The sequence below is a fragment of the Typopeltis vanoorti genome, chromosome 23 (assembly GCF_054136105.1).
Source record: "Typopeltis vanoorti isolate ZY-2024b chromosome 23, IOZ_Tvanoo_1.0, whole genome shotgun sequence".
NCBI lineage: Eukaryota > Metazoa > Arthropoda > Arachnida > Uropygi > Thelyphonidae > Typopeltis > Typopeltis vanoorti.
In genome coordinates, this window is record NC_143571.1 from 45997809 (window position 1) to 46013076 (window position 15268).

General features: G+C 34.3%; 1 protein-coding gene across 3 annotated transcripts in view; it reads left to right on the plus strand.

Annotated features, from left to right (window-relative positions):
• LOC150093816 (protein timeless homolog) overlaps nt 1–15268 on the plus strand; it is a 671138-nt gene that overhangs the window by 606627 nt on the left and 49243 nt on the right. For all 3 annotated transcript variants that reach the window (XM_090412553.1, XM_090412554.1, XM_090412555.1), the window contains one exon: nt 10482–10692. In XM_090412553.1, coding sequence (XP_090268679.1) covers nt 10482–10692 — 211 coding nt within the window. The remainder of the gene's footprint in view (nt 1–10481; nt 10693–15268) is intronic.

Sequence of the window (15268 nt, forward strand, 5' to 3'; positions counted from 1 at the left end):
TGATGATTGATTCTATCAACTAATTTGTTGATTGTTTGATTGTATTAACTTGATTCTTTAGATATCGAAAAATAAATAAATAACATTATGTTAATTTAAGCGTACAGAAACATTGCTGTTGTTCCAGCAAAGATCTTATTTTCACTTTAACGAGTGCCTAGTAGGTAATTTGCAGATTACCTAGGTAATTTGAGAAATGAAACAATTTTCCGCACATTAACGGATCACCGTAGTTAATCTGCACAATATCTAGATAATCTGCAGAATAACTGATTTCTGCACTTTAGCGGTAATATATACAACTGCATTACTTACCGCCAAGTAGCTTACTAATGCCTACGTAATTAAGTGGGTTCATCTCGCATTTAGCTGTTTGTAGAACGAAGATGGAAGCATATTTCCTTTAGAAAAAGAGAAAGTAGTTTTGAAAATGCACGGAGCGATGGATATATATATGACACTAACCCATAATTCGTAAAAAAGACAGGGGGAAAAGAAAAATTACTTTCATGATTATTATTTTATCTTTTTTTTCTGCAGCGCAAAAAATGAATGCATAAAAATAAATAAATTAGTGCTCAGAAATATATGGCAATAAGTTCGCACACTTAGTTTTTGTGCGAACTCATTCTTTGTAATGGCGTCAATTTCATTAACGTTGTTATTATTACAAGGGGAGTGGGATACGAAACCAAATATTTGATTTCGAGATTATGGATGAAATTATCATTTCCGGTATAATTTTTTTATTTAATATTTTTTTTTATTTTGCTGAAATATTGGTATGCGTAATTATTTGCTTTCTGCTTCGAGACTTGTTTATCAAAAGACTGCGTTGTCTTTAAATTAGGAAAATTCAATTTTTTGTAAAAATTATTCGACTTCATTATAAGACTTCCAAAAGCTCATTTTAATAAATCCTTCCCTTCTTTTTGGTTACTGTCACACTTGCTCCCCCCCACACACACACCACCCCCAATTCCCCCAAAAAAGATCACTTCCCAGAACTAGTGTAACGGTTGAATAGGAAAAACCTGGGTTTGAACTCAGGTCTTTCCTACCCAACAGCATTTTTGAATCCTGTCAAAGATGCGATAAACTTTTAAAAAAAACAAAAACAAAAACTAAAGTCTATTTTAGCTGCCCACTTACAAAGGAGGCAGTTTCCTTTGGTACACTGAGGATTATTGTTTTTCACAAAATATAAAAAAAGAAGAGCAAGCAGATACAGTTGTCAGACAGTACATCTATTCAGCAAAATGAACGTCCTCGGCGTAATACTAAGCATTCCAACTCAAATTGAAATGGTGAGGCTTTTGAAACCGAGAAAATCTTTATTTAAAGTGCAAGGATCTTGAGCTTTCTTCGATTAATAATTCATTACCAATTAATTAAATCCTAGCTCTGTGATTAAATATACCGGCTAAATTAACTTTATAATTAAGTAATTTGTTACGCTCTCTCTCTCTCTCTCTCCCCTTATCTAACGGCATTAGGAAACCAACACCTGCTGGAATTAGAAATGACTTCTTGTTTCCTCTTTCTCTACTGTTTTCCCCGCGTACTTGCTATTTGCTTAGTTTTTCTTTTAAATTTATTCCTAGCTTGGATTACTTGCATTTTTTTCTTCTCTCTCTCTCATCTTTTTTTAAGCTGAATAGTAAGTTCGACTGCGAAATTTTTATCCTTTCATTAAGCAATACGAAATTCTACAGTTGATTTATTATCGATAAATAGACGTCTTATACCGTTATTTCTAAGATTTCACTGGAACGAATCGGTTTTCTTCTTAAAATTTGCATTTAATTGCGAATACGTTTCAGAACACAAAAGGTAAATATCAGATTACAGTAACTTTAAGTCGCAAACAATATAACAAAAGTCGAGAAAAGACAACGAGCATATGAGGTAACGGATAAACGTGTTTCAATATACAGCATCACATTCTTAGACGAGATTCTCCATTACTACATATTTTACAGTGTATACATTTGATGAATGAGCCTCAAGGTGGAAGTCAATTTACCTTTGCTTCTATTCTTTCAGAGATTCTTTTGAGTATCTCTGTAAGAATCTAGAAGCAAATTCACTCTCTCTCGAATGATGAAGCCTTAGTTCCCATATAAGGCTGAGAACTCCTTAACTTAAGGGTAAGATAGCCGGTCTCGTGTATAGATTGAGTTTGGAATTACAACCGAAGCAACTAAGGGTATGAGACGTGTGTTATTTATGTTAATTGTGCGCGTGTTCTTCTGGCTAGTTTTCCAGTTGAAAATGCCATTACAAAGGTTTCGTCTCCAAACAAAATTTGAACTTAAGTCTCTTCAGCAGGAGAGCAGTGTCGTTACCGACAGAGCTACGGAAAATTTTCCTGTTCTATCGTTTTTTTTTTTGCTCAAAAACAGTATCCATCTTGAAAACGTGCATAATTATTAGGCAGGAGATAATTCGTACGTGATTCTAAATAACTTAATCTCTAATAACAAGAGAAGTTTAATATAAATTTGATTGTTGCTCCCACCCACGAAAGATTATTTAGAAACCTATAGTATATTTGGTGGGTGAGCTGAGGATTTTTTTTTCTATTTTTTTACATAGTCCAGAAACCCTGCCCTAGAGATATTTTTCATCTGCCACCTAAAGACAATCATAAACATCCATGCCCACCGTGAAATTCCAGCTCGCAGCCTGTTGGTTGAAGAACAATAAATAGCAATTTGTTCTTCAACTCAAACCTATTTGAGAATAGCAGAGCCATATTCAGCTGATTAAGCCTCGTATATCGAATGCAACTTGGGCCCGAATGTTTGCTTACCAAGTGGGAGATGAATTTTATCGTCTGGTGTGAGACTGAGACTACTGATTCACTTACTGGTGGTTCCTGAAGTGCCTTAAAAATGTTCCATGATTTTGGTTTGTAAATTAGGGTTTCTGGATTAGGTAAAAAATGAATATAAAAATTAATAAAATAGAAAAAAAAATCTTATCCCGCCCATAGTACTAATGTATACTATAGCTTTACAACTTTTCATGGGCAGCGGCGGGGGGGGGGGGGGACATAAAAAAATTCCATAACTTTAGCTTTAAATTTTAATGTTTATTCAAAAAAAAGTACCGAAGCCTAACACTACCGTCATGGCTTAAAACGTAACGACTGCTTTTCTATTTGTGAAGTTTGAGAAAAATTGTTATATATATTACTGAGAAATAATCTAAACATGCAGTTGTATTAAAATAATTTTAACACACATACATAACCTAGAAGTATTTTATCCTAGCTACTTTATACTCGTATTCAGACGGATTCTATTGTAACGCACATTTTCTTTCTTTTGTATTCAGATTTCTATGATTGTTCTTCAGCTCACACTAATAATATTTTACGATGCATAAAACGAAATATTTGTGATTAATAAATAATATGTGTGTTTTTCTTAGGCATACGTGCTTTTGTTAAAAAAATATATGGAAGTCCTACAGGTATAGTTCTGTATGATGTTCTTGCTCACTCTTACTTAAAGTAACCACAAAAGTTGCCCTTAAGCTTGAAATAAAATGGAATGTCAAAGATACGAATATGTTGACACAAATATGAAAAAAAAAAAAAAAAAAAAAATTATGTTCTTTGAAAGTTGCCTTCTTTGAGCGGAGATTAACCTCCTTATGTCGTTTTTTTTTTTTTTTTTTTTTTTTTTTTTTTTTTTTTTTTTTTTGATATTAACATAATCAAATTTTGGTTAGTCTCGGCACTTTTTTTTTGTATTAATTCGAAATTTATAATGTAATTGCGCATATTTAGCCACTTTTTTTCTTAGAAACATTCTGGTTTCCTAACACAGTTAAATTTTTTTGTAGCACAGGAAAGAAAAGCTTTTACAAAATGTTTCGTGACAATCATAAAAATATGGTTTCTCAATAACATCCTTCTTAGCTGTCTTCATTATGTCACACTCTTTTGGCGTATGTACTATACATAGTTTATATATTGTAATTCGTGACGTGTAATTTTGTCTTAATTTTACCGATAAAAATGATTTAGTCGAAATCAAAATTGAGATGACATGGTAATTGTCTAGAAATAACATATTTGAATATAATCCATCCATCCAGAATGGAATTAATGCCTACGGACAAAACGAATCAAAGTGCTACTCATTTCTCAAAACCTTGGGTCTTTGTTGAACGTTATTAAAATGCACTTGAAGTTATATACCGATTTGTGTTCTCGTTTTCAGTGTTGTAACAGTGCACATATTCTTCGTGAAGTTTTTATTACTTCGTGGATATCCCCTCACCACATTCCTGCTTGCAAGAATTTTGATAGCTTCACGTACAGAAACTATTCGCGCGGATGTTTCCTTTATTCTCTGCGTGTATGGAACTGTTAAAGGAATGTTTCAATTGTCACCACCTCAGCAAATGCTAAAATTAGCTTTTGAAACAAATAATAACCAGAAAACATTTCTAGAAATGGATACTGGAGATGTATCTAACTGTGGCAAGCTATGAATAGTGAACTCGACTTTCTTCATTTGTTGATTCTGTATCTTCCTCATCTTTAGTTCGTTGTGTATTTCTTTGTATCTATCCCTCTTCTTATTCTTAGAAAGTTATTTTTTAATTCGATTTTAATCTCTGTTTCTCATCTAGTTCTCTCTCCCCTTCATCTTTACTTCCTCGTACATGTGATATGCTCTACATGTTGACCCGGTTTGATAAACATCTTTTATCGAATTTTAGAATCATATAGGTTTTTTTTTTCCTTCTCCTCCAGTTTTGAAAAGCTTCACTACGCCGCTTTGCTGATGGCAGTTTTCGAGAATATTTTATCCACATAAAACTTTTTTTTACGTCCAAGAAATGCATCACCAAAATATCCTTATTGGCACGCTTTACTGCATCGAAAATAAACGAGTTCTTGTTTTCTTTCAACCTACTGAAAGGCCCATTTGTTTGCAGTGCAACTTTGTCGAAGAGGATTTGCCGTTGCTTGCCTTAAACCCCGAAATTACATTGCCTCAGAATATCCTCTCAATAAACATTAAAAAGGAGACAACAACCTTCCATACTCGGTGCCAAACCACTCTGTTAGTTTACTTCAGTAGCACTGTTTGTTACCAATATAAATATAAATGGTGTGTTATATCTCTTGTGTTTGCCGTCTCAAGTAGTTTCACAGCGAATAAGTTACTCGCAATCTCTTCACTCTATAAAACTTAGGTTTCTGTTTTTTATCGCTTCTATTGTTTTTGATCCCTTCCTAAATCTTCGTTGGTTTTGGTTGATCAAATGCTGCTCCTAGAACCAGCTGAGGCTTATTTTAAGAACTCTGTTGCTCTTTATTTTGAGAATCGAAAATAAAGATCGAAAATGAGAATCATTCAAAATGCAGAATACTGACTTCAAGACTTTTAGTCGTAGTATTGCAGTGCATACTGTATCTAAATAAATCGAAGCCACGGCTAGTATTCCTGGATACGAAAAGAGCTTTCCTATTCTTTGTTAATAAGCGACGATTCAAAGTAAAATACTGCATTTGCGCAAATATTTAAAGTACACTCATGTATAATGCGCCTCGTCTTATGCAAACTGTTTATAACAGTTTGACTCGCCTTGCTCTCCCAGCCATGCTGTAAACAGGAGGGAGACGTAGGGAAAAGGTTGAAAATTTAATATCCTTTGCTGTTAAAAATTGATTCTCTCGAAGTGTGGCAAAATGACATACTCTTTTTGAATATTCACTGTGGTGATTTATGATGGCAGAATTATTTCGCTGACTTTAATATCATCTGAGCTACCTTTAGTGAAAGAGGCAACTTGGCTTAATGCATCAACAACTGGAGCACAGAAAATATCAGTACATCATTTATTTGGGGCGTTATCGAAGCTGGTTGGATGATTTTTTTTTTTATTGGGGATGGCAGCAGGCGATCAACAGCAGTCTTTTCTAAACGCCGTTTCGTAATAATTAAAAAGAATTACTTTTCTGAGACCGGTAAATTTTTTGTTAGCAACAAACTTTTATTTTTATTCTTTTTTACTTTATCTTTATTTTATTTTTCTTTATTTATCTGTTTTTTTTTTTTTTTTTTTTTGTACCCAACTGGCCAAGGAACTACAGGAATATGAAAACCCTTTTTTTCACATGGTAGCATAAAGTAATACAACACATATTAGTACAACATATCAAATCAGCACTGACGAGGATTAGAGGAAGAAAATTGAGCATATGGTCAAGTGGAACCTAAATCAAAGCCTTCCCTCTACACACAGGCACAAATACAGAGAGAACATGTTTCTTCAAATAATTCTTTGAAAGAATCTCAGAATTTTCATTCATTAAAATCTGATTTAAAAAAAATGAAATAAATTATTTAAAAAATCATCTATTTATCATGGAAATAGACTGTTTTAAAAATAAGTTGAATGGCAAAAAGTGCGACGAATAAGTATATTGTTTGCGTGAACAAGTACAAATTGCTGGCCTCGAGGCTAGTAATAACAAACATTCCTGCGTTTCTACATGATAGACGATTTTCATTGTTTGGTCTATAGAAGGGTATTTCTGGTATATCTAATTAGGTACCAAATGCTATAGTTTACAATATTTTTCGGTGAAATTATCATAAATAAAGCAAACTAAAGTGACTTTAATTGTTGTCTCTGTTTTCATCATTTATAAATTAACATGGATAAATCGATGTACAATATCCATTTATTTGATGACGCACATCGTGATCTGACTTTTTGCCAGGGTATCTTAACATTGGCGCATCTCATTAGAAATGGCCACATGCCATTCAGGTGACCATTTCTCCATTCTAGCCTTCATATTATTCCCCTACCACCTACTAATTGTTCGGCAACAGTCTTCAGAAAATTTCTGCCCAATATGCACTGAGGCGACAACCCCGTTTGCTTCTGAACTGTTTCTGCAATATAGAAAAGATTTCAATACTATTTATATATACAGTATACACTAATATTTTCGATTATAAATCTGCTTCGTTTTCTTGGAAAAATGGCATGGGATTTAGTAATTGCACACATTTGGAACATTTCTGATGGAAGATCCAGGTGGCCAGTTCAAATTTTAAAAGGATCATTAATAAAGGATAATTTTATCTTCAAATTTACAATATATCGTTATATTTTTAAGCTAGGAGGGAGTTTTTAACAATCACGACTTGCTGTTGATTCTTGATTTAACCCAGCTGTTTTCATTGTTATCCTCCCCTCCTATATTTCAAGGTTATATAGAATTTGAAAATCGTTTGTCAAGACGTTTTTTTTTTTCCCTCTTCAACAGCTAGCATCCCTCTCTCCTCCATTTGTTGGCTGTCAAGAGAGCATTTTAAATTCCCTGGCGCATCACGATTCATCTGGAGTTCACTGTGACACAGACTCAAGGGGACATTCAGTTATCCCCTTAAAGCAGAATATCATGGCTCATTTCTCCTGACCAATATGACTTCAAGCTTGATCAAGCCAGGAATGGCTCGTTTTCTCGCGCCATTAGCTCTCTCTCTCCGATGGACCAACTCCATTGAGCAGAATACTCTTTAAATGCTCCAGCGCCCTCTATTTTTGCACGGAATGAGAACCCTGTAAAAGAAAACATTAAACCGATTTCCGCCCCGCGTGCTCGGTGACAGCGCATCGCCATAAATGTCACCCAGTGCTCGGGAACAGGACGATCAGCGACACTTAACGACGACCTTCGGTGGCTCATCTGTGATTGATGACTTTTCAATATATTCCTGCTTCTCGGACACGTCGATCGGCTGCTCTCCGGAGGTACAGTCGACACGGCTACCACCGAACGCCCACTACTGTCGGCAACATAGGAATAGTGGCGTTCCTCCATGGTACACCCTAACCGACAGGGATTGGCATTCCGCTCTTCCACCCCCAGGGTTTTCCCCTTCTCGATTTTTTGTTTCTCTTCTTCTTTTTTTTTTTTTTTTTTTAGTTTTTTTTTTTCTTCTAACGTTCAACAATCTTGACATTCTCCTTTCTAAAAGATTGTGCATTCCTTTTGTGGTTTTTTTTTTTTTTTTAAAGTTTTGTTGAAAATTCTTTTATTTCTGTTCGTTAGTGCATGTAAGCGTTTGGTGTAGTTGAAGTAAGAGATTTGAAAACTGCGAATTTTTTAATCTTTATTTTCTAAAAAAAAAAAAAAAAAAATAGTTGCTGCTTGGTTATACAGAATTCTGAAAATATGTAGTGAATTTTTTCGCTTTTTATATCTATTTTTTTTACCTGACTGTTTTCATAAACTCGCAAATTAACTTAAAAATATACAAAGTGCTTTTTTGCATGAATAACGTACAACTTACCTCTTTTTATTAAACCGAGATACACATTTCTTGGTCAGTAACATTCTTTTGCCGTTCTCGTAAATATTCATCCATCAAGAAAATGAAGCATGTCTTATAAATCTTATTCTGGCTCACGGATTTGTCTTTCAGTATATACTATCCTAGTTACTTCGTCTGTTATCCTTCGAAGATTCCTTATATTTATGTCACATCAGCTGTTTTGGTTTTGTTTCTGGTCACATATTCCTTTGAGAAAACTTTTCAGAACTGTACACAAGAATGTTTGAAATCTAAAAATATAAGAATCTATAAGATATAAGAATCTAAGAATATTAACACAAGAATGTTTGAAATCTAAGAATATTAACTTAAGCTTCACGTACGAGATTCAGCATAAGATACAAGGATTTGTTTTATTATTCTCATGCCACCTTCTGGTTATTATTCTCACACAGAGCTGGATGGATTATGGCTAGAAATAATCTTCTTTCCTGTTCATATTCTTTTTATTGACGTCTCTCCGCTACTTTATTCACTTCTTGTGTTATATAACAAAGTGAATAAATGCTGTTTTGTATTGAATTATTTTTGCAATGATGTTCAACATTGTGTGAGTTGGGTTGCTTTGAATTACGGCTGAAGCACTAAGGCTGGTTTAAGTGTGTTAATCACGTGTGTTCTCGGCGGTTTACCTGTTTTAGGAATGAATAACCCGAATTTCCAGGAAGAAAAATCTTTCCATTTTCGTATTAGACCTATGACTCAACCTTCAGTTGAAAAAGTCCTATAAAAGTTCTTCGTATCTTAGACGGGATTCAAACCCTGTTGATATCAAGAATATTAAAATATAATTCATTACATCACTCAGGTATAAGAGACCTGAAAGGAGTCTCCGTAGCTCCGAGCTCAGTTGGTAACGTTGATACCTCTTAGTTGGAATGACTTGAGTTCGTATCCTGTGTTCTTACAACGCAAAATAAAGTTTTATAAGGACCTTCCAACTGAAGTGAGTTAGCCAGGATCATACAGAAGTGATATAGTTTTTTTTGTTGTTGTTGTTTGTTTGTTTGTTTTCCTCCTGGGTATTTCATCAGAAGAACTCACCCAATTAAAATAGTCGAATAGATTCTAACAGAACAGACACTTTATAATAATACACGGACACACGACTTCTGAATTTTTTTCTTCATGAAGCTCCTTGTTTTTAACTAGTTATAATAGCAAGCTTATTATTAGTTTAACCCTTTTTGTTAAATTCATTAGCTTGAACCCTGTAGTTTAGTGATTAAAACATAAAAATAATCCAGTCTGCTCTAAGAGCCTCAGTATAGTCGAAGCCCTTTGGTCGGAAAGACCTGGGTTCGATTCCTGTCAGTGCCGTGAGGAACCTTTATCCGGTCTCTTTCGACTAAAGGTGAGTTAGCCGGGCTCATACGGAGGTAGGGGGGGGATCACCCGTTTTTCATTCCCCAGAACAGGCAAACCGGCCCCGTGAATACACATGGATTACAGTCATGAATGCGTCCCAGCCATAGTGCTCGTCCCTAGCGCGGATAAAATTGGGGGGGGGGGGGGGGGGGGGGGATAGCAGTGGTGAACTACCCTTGTAAAAAATCTCACCAGGAATACTTTGCGGGCAATAATTCTAGAAATTAAAATAGAAATGGCCAAATTATATTTTTTAGTAAAAACATACCTTGGAAATATATTCCGAAATTAAATGTAAAAGAACTCAGTTTAGTATGAATTAAAACCGAAATTACTTTAGCGTAAACTCGATTGTTTTTATGTTTTTATCGCTGAACTTCAATACCTAAGCTAACGAGTTGGATAAAAGGAATGCTGATAAACATAATAAGTTTGTTGATATACTGATTGTAGATACTGTGATTTTTTATTCATTAATTCTAAGACTGAAAGAAATACGAATGCGTATTTTGTACGCGCAGAAGGTGAAACTTTGTCAGATGTTTTAGAGTGAAGGAAGAGCAGAAATGGGTAGAATTTCTTTCTTCTAATAAAAGAGAAATATCTTGCTGGAAATGATCTTGAAGAAAAAAAAAAGTCAACGGTATATTTATTCATTATTTGGTTATTTTAGCATTAGCTTCAATGTCAAATTGCTGATCAGACTGAGATAATATTTATCGTCTCTTTTAGATTTGCCACTGTCAAAGTTGTTCAAGCGTATGTTAAACAACTCACTCTTTACGACAAAAACTCGAACCACACCAATCATTGTATTATTAAGATGCTACATCGCATTTCTTGGGATAACAAGATGTACGGTCTTCTTTTCCAAGCGTCTGTCTTCAGGATTTTTCAAAGAATTCTAGAAGATCCTTCAAGACATACTTCTCCATCAGTAAAGGTAAGCCTTTTATTTCTTCACTTCAATGAGAGCAGCATTTACAACTCTTTGATAGCTGGTGGGTATTTTCTATGAACTATATGCTGTTTTATGCACGTTTTATTATATCCTATCTATGAGAAGTGTTTAAAACACTATCTATTGTTGACATCACTTATATTAATTTGTTGTATCTGCAAGTAAGCAGCAATTTGCTTATTTATTCATTATTTATTTAATAATAAAAATTGTAAATAGCATGTAATTGCATGAAAATAAAACCATAAATTGCACTAACATATATATGTAGATGGGTTTCTGAAGTTTATGTGAATTAAAAGTAGAATTTCTAAATTTTGCTGTCATCTATTGAAAGTTGTATTAGTTAAATAAAAGCGCGAACCAACATGTCTAACCTTACATATACTCAATAGTCTGCATTTTCAAACATTTCCTTTGAATATAACTCTACACAGGAAAAATAGAAACTATTTTTCCTGGCATTTATTATTGTCAAATATACTTTAGTCTCATGTGGCGTTTGCTGATTAAAATTGCAACGTTATGAAATTAATTCGCAGCCACGGGAGTTTGTAGATATGCGAAAAGTGTGTGTGTGAGAGAGAGAGCGGTTGCAGTGTACTGCGCAAGAGTGATAGTATTTCAGACTTAGACTTAAAATGTGGGCATAATTAGATACCATCGCAAAAATTACATTATTTGCGAAATGAGAGTAAAATAGACAACCATGATTCTCATTGTAAACGTTTCAATTTTATGTTTGCAATCAGTACTTTAGATCAGTGGTCTCCAAAGTGGGGTACGCGAGTCGATACGTGGGGGTACGTCAAAAAAAATTTTATATTGATAGGGAAAAAATTAAGTAATTAATTAAAGATAAAGAATATTACTTTCTTTCATCAATTAAACATATATATAATATAGACAAAGACGTTATAAAGATATAGAAAAGGCATGTTTAGAAATATTTCCATCTTTATCTGATTTCGTTACAGAAAATAATGTAAATGTAAAACAAACAAAAAGTTTAATATCTGTACATTTAAAAAGTTTGGACACATATTTTTGTAACTTCACAGGTCTTCCTAGCGAAGAATTTCAATGGATTTTATAGCCATTTGCAGAAAATGTAAAAATTGACCACCTTCCGATTATTTTTTAAGAGCAATTAATTGACATTAGATACAACACAACTTTGAAAAACGAATTTCAACAGAAATCTCTTCACAATTGACGGATGAGACTGAAGTCCGAGTATAGCAATTTAGTAAACACAGCAAATGATGCACTCCTACTGTTTGGTTCTACAGGGTGTCCCAAAATTCACGCAACATTTAAATTTAGCGCCATTTGTGCGGTAAAGTGTTGCCAACGAGAGAAAAAAAAGACAGCGTGACAGCTGACAAGTTCGGGGTTATTAAAAATGACCACACACAGCGAAGAGAGTTCGTTGAATGGATTATGGAACAACAACAAGTGGATGCTTATTTTTCCAACAAAATCATCTTCAGCGATGAGGCTCATTTTTTTATCTTGATGGCTTCGTTGATCGACAAAATTGTTGCATTTGGGGTTCAGAAAATCCACGAGTGATTGGTGAGAAACAAATGCATCCACAACGTGTCACTGTTTGGTGCGGATTTTGGGCTGGAGGCATCATCGGTCCATTCTTCGAAAATGCGGCTGGTAAGGCAGTAACAGTTAATGGTGCTCGCTATCGCGACATGATAATCCAGTTTTTTGTGCCTAAATTGCAAGATATGGGTGTGGACGACATGTGGTTTCAACAAGACGGTGCCACATGCCATACAGCCCGAGAAACAATTCAATTACTGCATGAGTCATTTCCTGATCGTGTAATTTCCCGTTTTGGTGATCAGAATTGGCCGCCCAGATCATGTGACGCAACGCCGTTGGACTTTTTTCTTTGGGTTTTTTTTGAAGTCTAAGGTTTATGCCAACATGCCCACGACCACCCACGCCTTGAAGGAGGAAATTGAGCGCTGTATCAACGAAATTCAGCCACATTTATGCAAAACGGTCATGGAAAATTTCGACAAAAGAGTGCGTATGTGCCAGCAAAGCCGTGGAGGCCATTTACCCGATATGCTATTCCATGCATAACTCTATACTGTATACTTTATGAATCAATAAGAAATTACAATTTTTAATTAAAAATCTGTGTTTTCTATCAAAATTACTTCTTGCGTGAATTTTGGGACACCCTGTACTTATTTATGTGAGGTATCATTTTCTGCAATGACAGGTATTAAAACCAAATATCGAAATTAATTAAACTTGGAACCAGACCTTCGTATCGTAGTATGAGAAGCCATCAAACCAGAATTTAAAGAAATTATGAAAGAAATGCAAGGCCATTGTTCACATTAAATATTGTAATAAATATGTTTGTAAGTTGTTAATAATATAAATAATGTGTAAAAATATCTAGCATTTTTAATTATTATATGATGATACAAGGCATATTTCCTCTTTATAATACTTATTACAATAGATTTTTGCTCAATCAATTGGGGGTACGCGATCAAAAAAGTTTGGAGACCACTGCTTTAGATAACTTCATTACTAGTTTGATTGCTAGTCAAAAAAAAAAAAAAGAAAAAGTAATTATGAATATATATATCATTGTTGTTATTGATTAGCACTTTCGTTGTTTATTAAAACTATTTCAGGGCGTTTCACTTCAAACTCTCTTCTTTAGTTTTTTTTTTTTTTTATGATAATCATTCTAACTGTGTGTATTGTTAACTCTTATATTAGTTTGCTTACAAAGAAACTCAATTTTGTATTACACACTTGATAGACATGTCCCTTAAACAAGACATTGAGGTATTACATTATTTATGTAGAATCTTTCCATGCTACAGGATTAACGATTCATCTAGGAAGTGAGAAGGTCTCTTTGTAGTTGAGAACCTGCAGGCGTGGTTACAGATTTCCTCTCTCATGTTTGTGTGTAATTTCATTCTAAGGCTTGTCTGGAAAGTGTCTACTAAGGAGATTTATTTCATAAACTCTGCATTCTGTTGGGATCATGTGGAGGTAATTCTCTTACCTTGATGGCTTGACACTTTTCTCTAGATGAAGCTGAGTACTGCATTCAAAACACTTGCAGACCAAGTAGATTTTCATAATGCAATTGTAAACACTAGACTAGCTTGAGAGAATTTCCTGCTTATATTTTCTAAGCATATATCAAAACTTGGAAAATATACTTTGCATATCAAAAAGGATCAGAGCGGCTGGACTGAATCCCTGGAGGCGGTTGCAGATCAAACGTTAACTCATGAAATTGTTATCTAATGAATTTTAGCCACTCTCAGAAAGTTTTTGCATCCTGGAATTCTTGGCAACCTGGCTAATAAAATTTTATTTTATTCACTGAGATCAATGTTCTCTAAAGTTATTTTATTTTATGGAAGCTTTTCTTACAATATCAATCTTATTAAATGTATCGCAGTTCAACATAGGTGTCTCCTGGACTTGAATATCCCGTTAAGGAGACTACAAAGTGGGAACTTCCCTACCTCAAACAGACGATTCGGGTTGAAACACACACAACTGAGTAAGAGTAACCAGAGCTGGTCCATAAATTATGCAAAGCTTTGGCGGAGATAATGGGATTAAATATTCCGTGGCATTAGACCGAGATGACATATATATCAGGAATTATCAACTGGCGATCCACATCCAGACCGCCTCAATAACGTGCACTTATTATTTTAGTTATGCATTATTTGAACAAGAGTCGCATTCCCTTAACTGAATATCAGTAAAAGGGAAACACTTCGGTTGTAGACAAATGTTTTTTTTTTTTTTTTTTTTTTTTTTTTTTTTTTTTTTTTTTATTAAAGAAATTGTCCTAGAGAATACTCATGTATATGCCAATAATAACATAAATACGTTGGGCCGTGGAGGTTCAAGAATCCGAATTCTTTAAACAACAACCGCAGCCAAAACCTGATTAAGGACTGATCTAAAGCCAAGTCCGGACAACGATGATCCATCACTTAAACATTAGCGATGTGATGTATGAAAGCTCTTAACAACGGACTAGAAACAATCCACCCCATACGTTGACATCGCATGTACTCGGTCTTGGTGTTTTTCTCCCTCGTAGGTGCACTTTTCAGTTTCACCGTCGATGCAACCGCTTGATAAACATATAACCCTTTCTTACGTGTTATATTAATTGGTTCGTGTGGTGATATAACGTCTACACTGAGATTTCTGTGTTCTGTCTCCAATAACATAATCTGAATCGATTCTTAATACTTCCACCAATGTCGCTTAATCGAAGCAATTTAAACTCGACGTTGTTTACTTATAAACCGTCGTGAAACGAAAGTCTATTTAATAAGGTTATTAAGGAGTGTTTAGAATATTACAGACATCATTTTATTTAGCTTAATTTTAATCCGCTCAGTTTCGTGTTTCGTTTTGGTTTGGTTTTTACTTTTACCCTCAATTCAATTTATATTCACTTTTAAAGTGAATGTAAATGTCGAAAGCATAACCAGTAAAAAATAAACATGCATTACAGTTACCTTGTATT